Genomic DNA, 17,171 nt, shown 5'->3' with positions numbered 1-17,171 from the left:
TTTTGTTACAAGCCGTGCTTCGTTAAAGCCTATTTATTTTTGTTACAAGCCGTGTTTAGTTGAAAAGCCTATTTATTTTTGTTACAAGCCGTGTTTCGTTAAAGCCTATTTATTTTTGTTACAAGCCGTGTTTAGTTTAAAAGCCTATTTATTTTTGTTACAAGCCGTGTTTCGTTAAAGCCTATTTACTTTTGTTACAAGCCGTGTTTCGTTAAAGCCTATTTATTTTTGTTACAAGCCGTGTTTAGTTTAAAAGCCTATTTAATTTTTATTTTTAGAGTGAGGGACTAGAGGGAATAGGGCTAGAGAAGTAGTGACATCACCTCTGTGTGTGTGTGTGTGTGTGTGTGTGTGTGTGTGTAGAGAGGCGCCCGCGTCTCTCTACATTTCATGTGTGACGGGGCTGAGACAACACTCTCAGGTCTAGCAGAACAATCACACAGACAGTGTGTATGTTCGGCTGCATTGCAATCAAACCCAGGGCTCAGGAGCATGGTAAAAGTTGACATACAACCTGAACTCAGCCTACTTTACTCAGCCATAGTTAGTAACGGTTCACCAAACACACGGTTCGGTAGGTATTGCAGTTTTGGGTTCAGTACAGCAGTAAAATGAAATGCTATTCACAATGTTCAGCATTCACAGTGTTCCTAGCATTGTCTGTTGTGACAGGATTGTTAGGTTGGGCCTCTCAAGTTTCCAGTCTGATGCTGCATTTGTAACCATGTGAGGTGGGAATTTACCAGTTGGATGCATTCATGTGATTTGTACTCGTTGAGAAACGCTGATTGGCTAATGGCCAACAAGCTGTGTCAATCATAAATTAAGTACAGCTATCATGATTGTAATAAGTTATAGTAAAAAAACAAAAACACAAAGATTGCTTTTTATAAAAATAGTTTTGTTCTTGCATTTAACTGCTGAAAATGCTGTTTAAGAGGCCATTTCCTTAGTAGGTGACATCAAAGGTCACCATGTGGGTAAAGCGGGTGCTCCAGAGGAGTTTCTCATTAGTAATTACCAGTTGGAGAGCTGCTCCAGTAGATGTTTCCCAGCCATATGTGGTAAATTCCCACTTCTATATTAGTTAAACGCACCATGACCGTGACTCCTTCAGTGCCAGATGTGACTTTCATAAAGGGGGCGTGTCTGTAGCACAGTACATCCCGAAAATGGGCGCATATACTGTTAATAACCTTTGCAGCTGCCAACACCTCAAATATGTTGACACATTTAAGCCGACATCACCCCAGTATACCGGAACAAGACAGAAACGTAAAGAAACAACAACACAACACCCTCCCCCCTCTGCATTCAAGCAGCACTTGGCACTGATTCTTGCATTTAAATACAAACACTCCTTCCATCGTACAAAGAAATGACTAAGAACCAAAGGTCTCCCTTGTAAAAGAGGTCTTCTGACATCATTGGGACGTCCTGATTAAATAAAGGATGAACTAAATAAGAACCCAGTGACTTACTTCTCTGGCAATGCTTGTGCGTCCAGCAGCGTTCGTTGAAGAGGCCGTTGATGGTGGTCTGCTGACAGGTGGTCTTCCCCTTGGCCGCCCCAGGACACACGTCCCCGCACTCCCGGTCATTTTTATTGGCTACGATGTAGTTGTCCTCCACCGTGTCCAGGATCTTGGACCAGTCCAGGGTGGAGAGGTAGCAGAGGTTTGGGTTCTTCTCGATTCTCACCGCTCCTCTAGTGATATTCATCAGGCTATGGAGGCCGATATCCCTGAACTGCAGCATTTCAAAGAAGACCAGAGCATAGTTGAAGAACAGGTTGTTACCTCGGATCACAGTGAGATTAGGGAAGAGGTCTTTGAGGCTCTCCATGCCGTAGACCCTGAACAGGAGGAGGAAGTCTGTGACCACGGTCAGTTTGGGGTAACTTAGGCCCCTGAAGTCCTCGGGCTTGGTCTTGAACATGAGGATGATTTTCAGGTGGCCCTCGATCACTGTGCAGTTCTCCAGGGAGCGCAGGTTGGTCACGTTGTTCCGGATGTCCTTACTGGAGCAGATTCCAGGGGATACTTCAGGGGAGCAGGAGAGGGGAATGGAAGAGAGGAGAGAGAAGTGGAGGGGAGGAGACAAACTGATTAGTGATGGGATTCTGGTAACAAAAATATTCTGTTAAGACATTTATTGGTCTGCATATTTTTTTGGTGTGTGTCTAAAGTCTATGGACTTCATTAAATGAAGTATTATTTTTTACCTCTTGGGAAGAAAAAAGGGGGAAAAAAATGTATTTCACATTAATTTCATGATCAGTTTGGCTTTGTATTGCATCATATCTCCAAGAGTTGAGCTTTTTATATTTCAAGAAATAAACCGCAGTAGGCTATTGTTTATTTTGCTTGCTACTAAGTTCATTAAGAACACGGGCCCTACCTCACTTATACATATCTTTATTTCAATTCAATACAACTTTTGTACTTATCCCCTCAAGGGCAATTATTGAGTTGTATCGAATGTGAATAAAATTAGTGTAGACAGTGAACCCAAGCAATAGCCACATAAGTCTGATTAAGATGCTATATGTAGCCTAATAAATAAGAATATTGATGATATCTTAGTCAGCTCATTATTTCTGCAAATGGGAATTATTTATTATTGCAAATGATTCTTAAGTGACCAACATTGATTAAGGGTTAAATACAATTTGTTAGATTATTTCATGAAATATAGTATACAGTATGCTATGCATAGTTCAGAGTAAGTGAATTGTGTAATATTTAATATAACCTTCATTGCAAAACCAGTTTTAGGGCAAAGAGACCAAGGCCTAGAATAAAAATAGACTAAAATAGTCTGGATTGAGAAGAAACAATTTCAAATCAAAATATGTGGTTATGTATCTACAGTGTCTTGGTTTGACGAAACCCATGCCTCTCTGCAGACAGTTGGTTCAGCAACCACATATCTGGGTGTTACCCACATTATAATATAGAGCGCCATCATTGGCTGTTATTACCCACATTCCAGTATTGAGCACTGTCATTGGCTGTAAGCACTATTCTACTAGGGGTCATTGGTTTCTTCCCACATTTTATTCCAATACGGAGGTAAGCTCTGTTATCACAACTGACAACTCTACTCTTATTTGGCATGGGGCTGGAGGCTGTAATTTAAGTACTACACTCAACAAAAACTACACTCAACAAAAATATAAAACGCAACATGTAAAAAGTGTTGGTCCCATGCGCTCAAATAAAATATCCCAGAAATGTTCCATATGCACAAAAAAGCTTTTTTCTCTCAAATGTTGTGCATACATTTTATTGCATCCCTCTTCGTGAGCATCACTCCTTTGCCAAGATAATCCATCCACCTGATAGGTGTGGCATATCAATAAGCTGATTAAACAGCATGATCATTACACAGGTGCAACTTGTGCTGGGGACAATAAAAGGCCACTCTAAAATGTGCAGTTGTGTCACACAACACAATGCCACAGATATCTCAAGTTCAGGAAGCGTGCAGTTGGCATCCTGACTGCAGGAATGTCCACCAGCGCTGTTTCCAGAGAAGTCGATGTTAATTTCTCTACCATAAGCCGCCTACAACGCTGTTTTAGAGAATTTGGCGTACGTACAACCGGCCTAACAACTGTAGACCACGTGTAACCGCGCCAGCCCAAGACCTCCGGGTTCTTCACTTGCGGGATCATTGGACAGCTGATGAAATGATGTTTGCACAACCAAAGAATTTCGGCACAAACTGTCAGAAACCATCTCAGGGAAGCTAATTTCTCTGGGAAGCTAATGAATCATGCATTCCTGCTTGGACATGTAAGACGTAACAACTTACAATGAAAAAATGTATAAATGCAACATGGAACAATTTCAAAGATTTTACTGAGTTAGAGTTCATAAGGAAATCAGTCAATTGAAACAATAAATTAGGCCCTAATCTATGGATTTCACATGACTGGGCATGGGAGGGCATAGGCTCATCCACTGGGGCCACAAATAAGACAAATAACAGCACAACAGTGGTGTGCAGAATGGCATCTCGTCAATCCTCGTCACACACAGGCTATTGCAGCAGACGACCACTGTTCTGGGTTCCACTCCTATCAGCTAAAAACAAGGAGAAGCGGCTCCAGTTGGCACACGATTACTAACACTAGACAATTAAGGAGTGGAAAAACATGGCCTTTTCCAAGGAATCGCGGTTCCTTTTGAGTCATGCTGATGGCAGAGTCAGGATTTGCTGCAAGCAGCATGAGTACATGGACACATCCTGACTGATGTCAAAGGTACAGAATGGTGGCGGTGGTGTACTGCCGTCCAATCTGCAGCAACTGCGTGATGCCATCGCGTCAGAACCAACCTCCCTGTGGAATGTTTCCAACTTGTAAAATATATGCCCCAAAGAAGTCAGGCTGTTCTGGAGGCAAAGGGGGTTCCCGATACAGTACTAGATGGGTGTACCTAATTAACTGGCCGGTGAGTGTAAATTGCCTTCTTTTAATCTCCGTCTTTGTTGGGAGGACAACAGAAGCTAGGTTGTTTTGTACCATGTCCATCCTTTATCCTTACCATTCATTTAAACTCATTTGGTTTATCCAATCGCATTCAAATCAGTGTCGTAAAAAACCTGCAATGAAAGTGGTTGGTTTGACATAACTTTAAGGCCAAACTAACTATTTTATTCTCTGTCTTTGTTTACTCACTTACTGTTGTACATGTGCATCCGGTTCATTTACCATTCTTTTGAAATATGCTAATTTGTTTAATCCAATTTGATCCAGTCCTGTGATAAACCTGCTGTGATTTCAGAGTGTCTGGTTTGACATTAAGTACCCTCTTTTAATCTGTCATTTTGTTAACTAATTTACAACACAACAGTCAATCTAGTGAATCACACAGTAATGTAGATGGCTAATACATGTACAAGTCCTGTAATAATGACTAGTACTGAGTGAATGTGTGGCGTATGTGTGTTGGTGTGAGTGCTGAGAAGTGTAAGTCTGCGTTAGGCTGTGTGTGTGTGTGTGTTGGTGCTTTATGAATGTGTAGGGATGCTGAGAAGTGTTTGTGTGCACTCTAGTCCTATTCAGAGGGGCTACTGAATACAACTGTGATACAACCTAACTTACTAACTAGTAAATAGTTACCCTACTTTTTGTTCATGATCATGTCACCCCAATTACTCTGTTACCACCCCTGGTGTGTGTTTGTTTGTGTGTGCGCACTCAAGTGTGTGGGCACCACCTTACTCTTCAGTGTAGACTCCCAGGAGTGCATAATATCTCAATATATATGTTAACAATAGGACCACCTGACTTTAAATTAATGGGTTTAACATACTGTATTTGTTTTATTCTGTATCGACTACTTAGCATATTATTATGGGGTGGCAGGGTAGCCTAGTGGTTAGAGTGTTGGTCTAGTAACCGGAAGGTTACAAGTTCAAATCCCCGAGCTGACAAGGTACAAATCTGTCGTTCTGCCCCTGAACAGGCAGTTAACCCACTGTTCCTAGGCTGTCATTGAAAATAAGAATTTGTTCTTAATTAACTGACTTGCCTGGTAAAATAAAGGTAAAAAAAATAATAAAATATGCATCTAATTTGCATAAAGCCGTATATATTTTTTATTCTCATTTCAAAATGTTTTCAATTTGTTACAAACATAACTTAAAGTTATGCATAAAGCATGTATATTTGTTAATAATATGGGCCTCAAATTACTGTAATTATCCTGCCTAATTAAGAGCCTAATTGTCATAGTATTACATATACATTTCATAAATGTCAGAACAATATGATCACTCCATCTTAAGACATTGGACTTGGGTTATTTCAACACTTGTTGAAATTAAGAATCCATACAGGTGATTGTGCCTTTTTGACATGGGTTTATCCTGTCCACAATTTTTTTTGTACCTTTTCTGATCACGTGAAAATAAGATCTCAGCGATTGTAAGCCTCATGAAATAAAGCGTTCTGTGTACTATATGGAATACAAAGTATAACACCAGAACCAGTGTCTAATTTTGAGCCCTACCCCTAATCAATGTGATGTACATTGTACGCACCTATTTGATAGCCAAGCACATTTATGGGATAGACATGAACAATTGCAGGTTGCAAAGGCATTTTGCTCAGTTTAGGTGGTTAAGTAATTTTTTGACTAACCAAAAAGTCAATAAAATAGACCTTTGTCCGTTTAAATCTAGCGTATTTAACGAAAAGGCTGGCCTTGCTGTCATCATAGCGGATATTGATGTCAAAGCGGAGCCTTCCAAAAGTGACACCTAATTTAACAGTGACACTGTTAAATTAGGTACAATTATGCAAGTGAACACATGTGAAACAGATGAGTAGGGTGAGAAGATTATAACTAGCTACTTACTTTCTGTATTTTCTCCATTCGTTGGCTGACAATTCCATACGTAGACAGCAGTCACAAAAACCACAAGTAAAGTCCGCTGAGACATATTTACTTAAATCAATATCCGACCGAGGAGAGAACTGGGTTAGAATCCAGTCAACTCGGTTAAAACTAGCTGGCGAGTGGTAGCTGTCAATTGGTTCGTTAGCTAAACCACGAGAACCCAGGTTAAAAAAAAAAAAAAAAAACAATGCATTCCGGAAAAATGGGCGGAGGGAAGTTAAGTGGCTACCTGGTTAGCCACTGCAGTCTCCAAAGTCAGAACAGAATAGGCCAAGCTGAGTAACTGCTAGCTACTGTTAGCTGGCTGTGCAGCAGGCCACAACGCAAGTTAGTGCGATTTGATACCAACTCGCAATTGAATTACGCTTTCGGTAACACTCGCTATGGCGCCGTGTATCTACTTCGGAAATGGCTTATTCCCTTGCATTGAAAGGATAAAAACCACAGCTAGTGATGTGCAGCAATTTCTCTCTCTATGACAACTTCAGGTTCATGGCACGCGTGGCGTACTAAACCAAATCCACGGGTCACTGCGTTTCACGCTCACCGCTGGTGTCTTTCACAAAAAATACCACAATAATAAACGCAAAAGTATTGCAATTAATAGGTAGTTTACTTAAACTCAACTGAACCTTGTATGGAGAGAATAAATAATTAAACCGCAAACTCGATTTGGTCAATACTGACATTAACGAGGCTTCCACTCAAGACAACATTGACTGTCAGACTTCACCGTTGGTCAAATTGTTCGCACTATTTCTTCACAATAAAGCTTCAAAATGACCACATTGTTATTGCACAACGACACCAGCAAAAAAAAAAAAAGTCGAAAACTTGTATTTTAGTCTCCCACATGAGAGGTAGACTGTTAAATCATCTTTTCTGCTTCTCCTCCGCCAGCAAACAAAACCTGCAAGTGAGCCAGCTGGGGCTAAAGGGAAACACGGACTGGAATATATTGGATTAGGCAGTTAGACTAAAGATACTGTAAAAACCTGCATTGCATCTGTGAGTAGGCTACAAACGAGCGGGGGTCATACCATGGATAATCTTTACTACTATAACCCATAGAAACGCATTATTAAATAACACATTAATAAATTAAGAAATGTTTTAAAAAAAAGAGTTAAAAAATGAATCATAAGGAATAAGATTTTTAAGTGTCAACAAAGTACTGAGTAAAGGGTCGGAAATCTTACAGTACCAGTCAAAAGTTTGGACACACCTACTCATTCATGTTTTTTTATTTTATACATTGTACAATAAAAGAGAAGACATCAAAACCATTAAATAACACATATGGAATCATGTAGTAACCAAAAAAGTGTTAAACAAATCTAAATATATTTTATAGTTGATATTCTTCAAAGTAGCCACCCTTTGCCTTGATGACAGCTATGCACACTCTTGGCATAGTAATAAGTCAGCTGTAAAAATGTGTTTTATGGGCTATGATGGGACAAGACTTTTTATAATCTGGTCGTATTGTAAAAACTACACAACAACTGCGATTGGACAATACAACTAACAGGGCTGCGCTTGCTGTACGCCTTTACATCTGTAATTAAATAGTTATTATTGTGTTAATTGATTAATTCCAGTCAATCCTTTTGGATTGATAATGTCTAAGTAGCCTAGCCGCCTGAAATTGTAATATAAAACAAATTTGATGACATTCACATTTTCTCTTAACATTTTCTCTTAACACAAATAAATAGGCCTATTTTCGGCTATAAATACAGGAACATAGCTTAGGCTATTACTGCTTCGTTTCCCCAGCTGTGATTGTTAGTTGGCTACAGCTGATCAGACTGAAACACAGATTGTACACGAGATGACCAATCATGAGACAAATCAGTCTAAACAACAGTACTTTGACCCTCTTTTCAACGCTTTTGTGTCAATAATTTTTATTCAACTGAATAGAAAGTGCCAGAAAGTGCACACATTTGCCGGTGGCAGTGCTGATCTCTGCAACATGGATAAATTGAAATCATTTGCCACATATTGCTACAAATGAAGAAATATTTCCTGTATGTATGTTCTACTTTCAAAAAATGCCAAGTTAGTTTCCATACTAATGTTACTGTCCTCAAAACAACAAATAAATAGAAGAATTCCATTAATTCCTATGGAGGCTTGCTCCTTCTGAGTGCCAATATGGAGGCCGGTGGCTTCAAAGCAGGTAATCTTTGGTCCCCCACCTAGGACAATTATAGCTCTGATTCTGTTATTGTGTTGAATTGATATAAATCTGCTATAGTTAATCAATAGCTGTGACAATGCAGCTCTTGGCTTTCACACACCATTGTGGCAATATCGTACACTAGTATTATTGCAGTGTTTGTTATTGTATTAGACAGCCATATTCCCCTCCTTTCTAGGAGATGTGGGCTGCGTCCCAAATGGCACCCTATTCCCCATGTCAAAAGTAGTGCACTATGTAGGAAAAGGGGTGCCATTTGGGACGCAGTCGTGATGGCTGGCAAACAGCCAGACATCTGCTTCCTCTGAACACAGAGGACAGAAGAGAGGACAGAAGAGAGATCAGAGTTGAGTCCCAAATGGCACCCTATCCCCTGTAGTGCACCCCTTTTGACTAGGGCCCATAGGGTTCTATAGTGCAAAAGTACTAGTCTCTGGTCAAAAATAGTGTACTAGGGAACAGGGAGCCAGCTAGGACGGAGACCAAATCATGCAGAGGAGAGAGTAACTAGAATAATATCTACTACAAGAGCTTAGAGAGAGATCATGGTGGTTTGCAGCCAAAATGGCACCCTATTCCCTACGTAGTGCACTTCTTTTGAGCAGGGCCCTTAGGAAATAGGGTGCCATTTGGGATGCACACCATGTCAGCAAGGCCATCACATAGTACATTAATTCAACATCATGAAATTAGATGAGATGAGAGGGTCAGAGAGGTGAATGTTATAGCTTACTAATGATGATCCTGTTCAACGTGTGGAGGCTGTGTAGTGGGAGGTGAGTCACTCACAGGCACTGGATGGAGCCTAGCACTGGGCTTTCTGATAGCAGTTATTTTCAAAAAGTGTTGACTTGTGATGATTGGTATTGAATGTGGTTACTATTGCTATTTCAGTTAATGCACTTATGTAAATAGGTCTGGATAAGAATGTCTACTAAATGACTATGAAGTAAAGTTACTATGGCTATGGGCTATAGTAAGGCTATGGGAGAGAGGGAGGACAGGTTAAGAGAGAGAGGGGGGTGAGGGTAAGGGTGAGAGAGAGGTGACCAGCAGCTTTGAGCCAATGAGCCGATTTCAGCACATCACTAATCTGGGAACATATTTTATTATAAGAAGGTGTAATAGGGTTGTATAGGGATGCACTTCTTGACACAAATTATAATCTCATAGTCTGTCTGTCTGTAGGTATGTGGAGTTATAATAACATTATGGCACCAGGCAGTTTTAGTTTTAATCACCCTGTTCAGTCTTTTGTTCACAACATTTCCAGCAACAGTTTATTTTAAGGGTACTTCACAATACATTCAAAGCGATTACATTACACATTCACAAGTCACACAAGTCATGTAGGTACACTTCAAATAAAGCGTTTTCCATTGAGGAAAATATCATTTATTTAGCAGTATGCAGTGGCTGATTGTGGGTGTTTACAGTAAGGCTTGTTTTGCCTCCTTGACAGTGTAGTTCAAGAACCATTTGAGGAAATTGAAGCAAGATACTTTCCCATCATTTCTGATGGAAATAAGAGCGATAACGAGCACACAAATAAATGCCTGGTCTAGGACAAGGCTTACTTATTGACGACAACTGAAGGATAGCAGATGACCGGTAAACACATGATGCTATTGTTGACAGTATGTAACCAGTAGCCATGGAGCCATGGTCTGTGTCCCAAATGGCACCCCATTCTCTAGCAAAAGCTTTCCAAAGGGGTTCTTCAGCTGTTCCCATAGGAGATAGGAAATCGTCCAGGAAAAACAAACGAGCTTGGGGAAAGCTGGAATTTTGCAACCCTAGATGAATGACATGTTTACAACATACTTTATAATCTTGATATACACTGAGTATACAAAACATTAAGGACACCTGCTCTTTCGATGACAGACTGACCAGCTGAATCCAAGTGAAAGCTATGATCCATTATTGATGGATGAAGCAGCAAGATTGGACACCCATGGAGTCATCACAGCTTAGGTAGCAAATCTCTTACTGCTAGAGCAAATCTGTTAGGGCTTGACTCATTACTTACTTAACTATTCAATCCGATAGCCCCCTTTTCGGCTATGAAACATGAAAGCGGTCCACTGTACGTAATATGACAACAAAGGCAATGCACAGAAGAAGAGACAGAAGAAATCCATGTTTGCCAAAAAGGTACAAATATTTCCAATGTGAGGAGAATGGAAGTAAATACATTGACAGACCTCAGACAGAGTGTGTATCCCAAATGGCACCCTTATACCTTAAACTGTATAGTGCCACAACTCTTTCCCTATATAGAGAAGTGCACTACGTAGGGCATAGGATGCCATTTGGGACGTCGCCAGAGTGTAGCGGCCTATGACAAACGTATCACAACGTTTCGTGGAAATGCAATGTGTATAAAAACCACAACAACTATGTCATGTTTTTGGCGTTAATGATGAGATTTATGTGTGTGAACTTTAATGTCATTAACATTATTGTTTAAAGTTTTCAATTGGTTTGTCATTATTAAAAAGACCTTAGGCTAAATGACCAGAATATTATTATTTTTATTATTATTTATGTTAGAAAGAAGGATTCAAAAAACGTTTCTTCCTCTCGAGTACACAACTATAAATTGCCTAAATCTGTAGTTAGTGAGGACAACTGGCAAATGCTTCAGCTAATCGCCTAAACATAATAAATAACCATTTATATCAGCAAGCAATATAGGTTTATAGAAAGAATAAAATCATTAGGCTGGTTGAAATACAACACTATACCCTTTTCCACTTCTTTGATTCCATCAAAATAAATCACACTAATAATAATAATGTACTTCTGAATGTAGCTTTTGCAGATTTAAATTCTCTAAAAACAGTAAAAGTAGGCCTACAGTTAAATTAGTTAAGATAATCCTAGATGCATTCTATTTGGGCAGTGGGGAGGATCCGAATTAATAACAAGTTTATTGATCAACCTGATAGATATGTTAGTCATTGATTCTTGCATATGCTACCGCTCTTCCTTTAGACAATGTCAACAATGGTACATCCCAAGTAGCACCTTGTTTCCCTATGTAGGGCACTATAGTCCCATAGGGTTCTGGTCAAAACTAGTGGGCTTTGTAGTGGGCTTTGTAGTGGGCTTTGTAGTGGGCTTTATAGTGGGCTTTGTAAGGAATAGGGTACTACCATGTTGGAAGCAACCAATGAGAAAATATCACAGAGAAAAACTCAAGTACAGTATATTTGTACTGTCAGAGCTTTTATCTATCAATCTATCAGTGCATCCAAGCTGCTAAATAGTGTCATCAGTAAATGTGTGCTTTTATTTTCCCCCGTGGGTGGTGGGTCTGTAGTATGATCAGAACCGGTGGGTCTGTAGTATCATCAGAACCGGTGGGTCTGTAGTACCATCAGAACCGGTGGGTCTGTAGTATCATCAGAACCGGTGGGTCTGTAGTATCATCAGAACCGCTGGGTCTGTAGTACCATCAGAACCGGTGGGTCTGTAGTATCATCAGAACCGGTGGGTCTGTAGTATCATCAGAACTGGTGGGTCTGTAGTACCATCAGAACCGGTGGGTCTGTAGTACCATCAGAACCGGTGGGTCTGTAGTATCATCAGAACCGGTGGGTCTGTAGTATAATCAGAACTGGTGGGTCTGTAGTACCATCAGAACCGCTGGGTCTGTAGTATCATCAGAACCGGTGGGTCTGTAGTATCATCAGAACTGGTGGGTCTGTAGTACCTTCAGAACCGGTGGGTTTGTAGTATCATCAGAACCGGTGGGTCTGTAGTACCATCAGAACCGATGGGTCTGTAGTATAATCAGAACCGGTGGGTCTGTAGTATCAGCAGAACCGGTGGGTCTGTAGTACCATCAGAACCGGTGGGTCTGTAGTATCATCAGAACCGGTGGGTCTGTAGTATCATCAGAACCGGTGGGTCTGTAGTACCATCAGAACCGGTGGGTCTGTAGTATCATCAGAACCGGTGGGTCTGTAGTACCATCAGAACCGATGCGTCTGTAGTATAATCAGAACCGGTGGGTCTGTAGTATCAGCAGAACCGGTGGGTCTGTAGTACCATCAGAACCGGTGGGTCTGTAGTATCATCAGAACCGGTGGGTCTGTAGTATCATCAGAACCGATGGGTCTGTAGTACCATCAGAACCGGTGGGTCTGTAGTATCATCAGAACCGGTGGGTCTGTAGTACCATCAGAACCGGTGGGTCTGTAGTATCATCAGAACCGGTGGGTCTGTAGTATCATCAGAACTGGTGGGTCTGTAGTACCATCAGAACCGGTGGGTCTGTAGTATCATCAGAACCGGTGGGTCTGTAGTACCATCAGAACCGATGGGTCTGTAGTATAATCAGAACCGGTGGGTCTGTAGTATCAGCAGAACCGGTGGGTCTGTAGTACCATCAGAACCGGTGGGTCTGTAGTATCATCAGAACCGGTGGGTCTGTAGTATCATCAGAACCGGTGGGTCTGTAGTACCATCAGAACCGATGGGTCTGTAGTATAATCAGAACCGGTGGGTCTGTAGTATCAGCAGAACCGGTGGGTCTGTAGTACCATCAGAACCGGTGGGTCTGTAGTATCATCAGAACCGGTGGGTCTGTAGTATCATCAGAACTGGTGGGTCTGTAGTACCATCAGAACCGGTGGGTCTGTAGTATCATCAGAACCGGTGGGTCTGTAGTACCATCAGAACCGATGGGTCTGTAGTATAATCAGAACCGGTGGGTCTGTAGTATCAGCAGAACCGGTGGGTCTGTAGTACCATCAGAACCGGTGGGTCTGTAGTATCATCAGAACCGGTGGGTCTGTAGTATCATCAGAACCGATGGGTCTGTAGTATCATCAGAACCGGTGGGTCTGTAGTACCATCAGAACCGGTGGGTCTGTAGTATCATCAGAACCGGTGGGTCTGTAGTATCATCAGAACCGATGGGTCTGTAGTATCAGCAGAACCGGTGGGTCTGTAGTACCATCAGAACCGGTGGGTCTGTAGTATCATCAGAACCGGTGGGTCTGTAGTACCATCAGAACCGGTGGGTCTGTAGTATCATCAGAACTGGTGGGTCTGTAGTACCATCAGAACCGGTGGGTCTGTAGTATCATCAGAACCGGTGGGTCTGTAGTACCATCAGAACCGGTGGGTCTGTAGTACCATCAGAACCGGTGGGTCTGTAGTATCATCAGAACCGGTGGGTCTGTAGTACCATCAGAACCGATGGGTCTGTAGTATCATCAGAACCGGTGGGTCTGTAGTATCAGCAGAACCGGTGGGTCTGTAGTACCATCAGAACCGGTGGGTCTGTAGTATCATCAGAACCGGTGGGTCTGTAGTATCATCAGAACCGGTGGGTCTGTAGTACCATCAGAACCGATGGGTCTGTAGTATAATCAGAACCGGTGGGTCTGTAATATCAGCAGAACCGGTGGGTCTGTAGTACCATCAGAACCGGTGGGTCTGTAGTATCATCAGAACCGGTGGGTCTGTAGTATCATCAGAACTGGTGGGTCTGTAGTACCATCAGAACCGGTGGGTCTGTAGTATCATCAGAACCGGTGGGTCTGTAGTACCATCAGAACCGATGGGTCTGTAGTATAATCAGAACCGGTGGGTCTGTAGTATCAGCAGAACCGGTGGGTCTGTAGTACCATCAGAACCGGTGGGTCTGTAGTATCATCAGAACCGGTGGGTCTGTAGTATCATCAGAACCGATGGGTCTGTAGTATCATCAGAACCGGTGGGTCTGTAGTACCATCAGAACCGGTGGGTCTGTAGTATCATCAGAACCGGTGGGTCTGTAGTGTCATCAGAACCGATGGGTCTGTAGTATCAGCAGAACCGGTGGGTCTGTAGTACCATCAGAACCGGTGGGTCTGTAGTATCATCAGAACCGGTGGGTCTGTAGTACCATCAGAACCGGTGGGTCTGTAGTATCATCAGAACCGGTGGGTCTGTAGTACCATCAGAACCGGTGGGTATTGATGTATTTACCATATATACTGTATACTGTACTCGATACCATCTACTGTATCTTGCCTATGCTGCTCTGTACCATCACTCATTCATATATCTTTATGTACATATTCTTATCCCCTTACACTGTGCATAAGACAGTAGTTTTGGAATTGTTAGTTAGATTACTTGTTGGTTATTACTGTATTGTCGGAACTAGAAGCACAAGCATTTCAACCCTCTAACCACTAGGCTACCTGCTGGTTACTGGTCCAAAACTCTAACCACTGGACTACCTGCTGGTTACTGGTCCAACACTCTAACCACTAGACTACCTGCTGGTTACTGGTCCAACACTCTGACCACTAGGCTACCTGCTGGTTACTGGTCCAACACTCTAACCACTAGACTACCTGCTGGTTACTGGTCCAACACTCTAACCACTTGGCTACCTGCTGGTTACTGGTCCAACACTCTAACCACTAGTCTACCTGCTGGTTACTGGTCCAATGCACTTACCACTAGACTATCTGCTGGTTACTGGTCCAATGGTCTAATCACTAGGCTACCTGCTGGTTACTGGTCCAATGCTCTAACCACTAGGCTACCTGCTGGTTACTGGTCCAACACTCTAACCACTAGGCTACCTGCTGGCTACCTGCTGGTTACTGGTCCAACACTCTAACCACTAGGCTACCTGCTGGTTACTGGTCCAATGCTCTAACCACTAGGCTACCTGCTGGTTACTGGTCCAATGCTCTAACCACTAGGCTACCTGCTGGTTACTAGTCCAACACTCTAACCACTAGACTACCTGATGGTTACTGGTCCAACACTCTAACCACTTGGCTACCTGCTGGTTACTGGTCCAACACTCTAACCACTAGGCTACCTGCTGGTTACTGGTCCAACACTCTAACCACTAGGCTACCTGCTGGTTACTGGTCCAATGCTCTAACCACTAGGCTACCTGCTGGTTACTGGTCCAACACTCTAACCACTAGGCTACCTGCTGGTTACTGGTCCAACACGCTAACCACTAGGCTACCTGCTGGTTACTGGTTCAACCCTCTAACCACTAGGCTACCTGCTGGTTACTGGTCCAACACTCTAACCACTGGACTACCTGCTGGTTACTGGTCCATCCCTCTAACCACTAGGCTACCTGCTGGTTACTGGTCCAACACGCTAACCACTAGTCTACCTGCTGGTTACTGGTCCAACCCTCTAACCACTAGGCTACCTGCTGGTTACTGGTCCAACACGCTAACCACTAGGCTACCTGCTGGTTACTGGTCCAACGCTAACCACTAGACTACCTGCTGGTTACTGGTCCAACACTCTAACCACTAGTCTACCTGCTGGTTACTGGTCCAATGCTCTAACCACTAGACTATTTGCTGGTTACTGGTCCAATGCTCTAACCACTAGGCTACCTGCTGGTTACTGGTCCAATGCTCTAACCACTAGGGTACCTACTGGTTACTAGTCCAACACTCTAACCACTAGGCTACCTGCCTCTAACCACTAGGCTACCTACTGGTTACTGGTCCAACACTCTAACCACTAGGCTACCTGCCTCTAACCACTAGACTACCTGCTGGTTACTTGTCCAACACTCTAACCATTAGGCTACCTGCTGGCTACCTGCTGGTTAACTCTAACCACTAGGCTACCTGCTGGTTACTGGTCCAATGCTCTAACCACTAGGCTACCTGCTGGTTACTGGTCCAATGCTCTAACCACTAAGCTACCTGCTGGTTACTGGTCCAATGCTCTAACCACTAGGCTACCTGCTGGTTACTAGTCCAACACTCTAACCCCTAGGCTACCTGCTGGTTACTAGTCCAATGCTCTAACCACTAGACTACCTGCTGGTTACTAGTCCAACACTCTAACCACTAGACTACCTGCTGGTTACTGGTCCAACCCTCTAACCACTAGGCTACCTGCTGGCAAGCAATATAGGTTTATAGAAATAATAAAATCATTAGGCTGGTTGAAATACAACCCTTTTCCAATTCTTTGATTCCATCAAAATAAATCACACTAATAATAATAATGTACTTCTGAATGTAGCTTTTGCAGATTTAAATTCTCTAAACCAACCTGCTGGTTACTGGTCCAATGCTCTAACCACTAGGGTACCTGCTGGTTACTAGTCCAACACTCTAACCACTAGGCTACCTGCCTCTAACCACTAGGCTACCTACTGGTTACTGGTCCAACACTCTAACCACTAGGCTACCTGCCTCTAACCACTAGACTACCTGCTGGTTACTTGTCCAACACTCTAACCATTAGGCTATCTGCTGGCTACCTGCTGGTTAACTCTAACCACTAGGCTACCTGCTGGTTACTGGTCCAATGCTCTAACCACTAGGCTACCTGCTGGTTACTGGTCCAATGCTCTAACCACTAAGCTACCTGCTGGTTACTGGTCCAATGCTCTAACCACTAGGCTACCTGCTGGTTACTAGTCCAACACTCTAACCCCTAGGCTACCTGCTGGTTACTAGTCCAATGCTCTAACCACTAGACTACCTGCTGGTTACTAGTCCAACACTCTAACCACTAGACTACCTGCTGGTTACTGGTCCAAC

The 17,171-nt window shown here is 42.6% G+C and overlaps 1 protein-coding gene across 1 annotated transcript; it reads right to left on the bottom strand.

Annotated features, from left to right (window-relative positions):
* Window positions 1–256: 256 nt before the first annotated feature.
* On the bottom strand, window positions 257–7,273 carry LOC110509203 (insulin receptor-like). Its single transcript, XM_036974275.1, has 2 exons — window positions 6,372–7,273; window positions 257–2,042 (listed from the first exon to the last, which is right to left on the bottom strand). Exons 1-2 carry the CDS (start codon window positions 6,454–6,456, stop codon window positions 1,345–1,347), a joined length of 783 nt encoding a protein of 260 aa, XP_036830170.1. The 5' UTR covers window positions 6,457–7,273; the 3' UTR covers window positions 257–1,344.
* Window positions 7,274–17,171: the final 9,898 nt, after the last annotated feature.

This window comes from Oncorhynchus mykiss, unplaced genomic scaffold, assembly GCF_013265735.2.
Source record: "Oncorhynchus mykiss isolate Arlee unplaced genomic scaffold, USDA_OmykA_1.1 un_scaffold_439, whole genome shotgun sequence".
NCBI lineage: Eukaryota > Metazoa > Chordata > Actinopteri > Salmoniformes > Salmonidae > Oncorhynchus > Oncorhynchus mykiss.
This window is presented reverse-complemented; position numbering and strand designations above follow the sequence as displayed.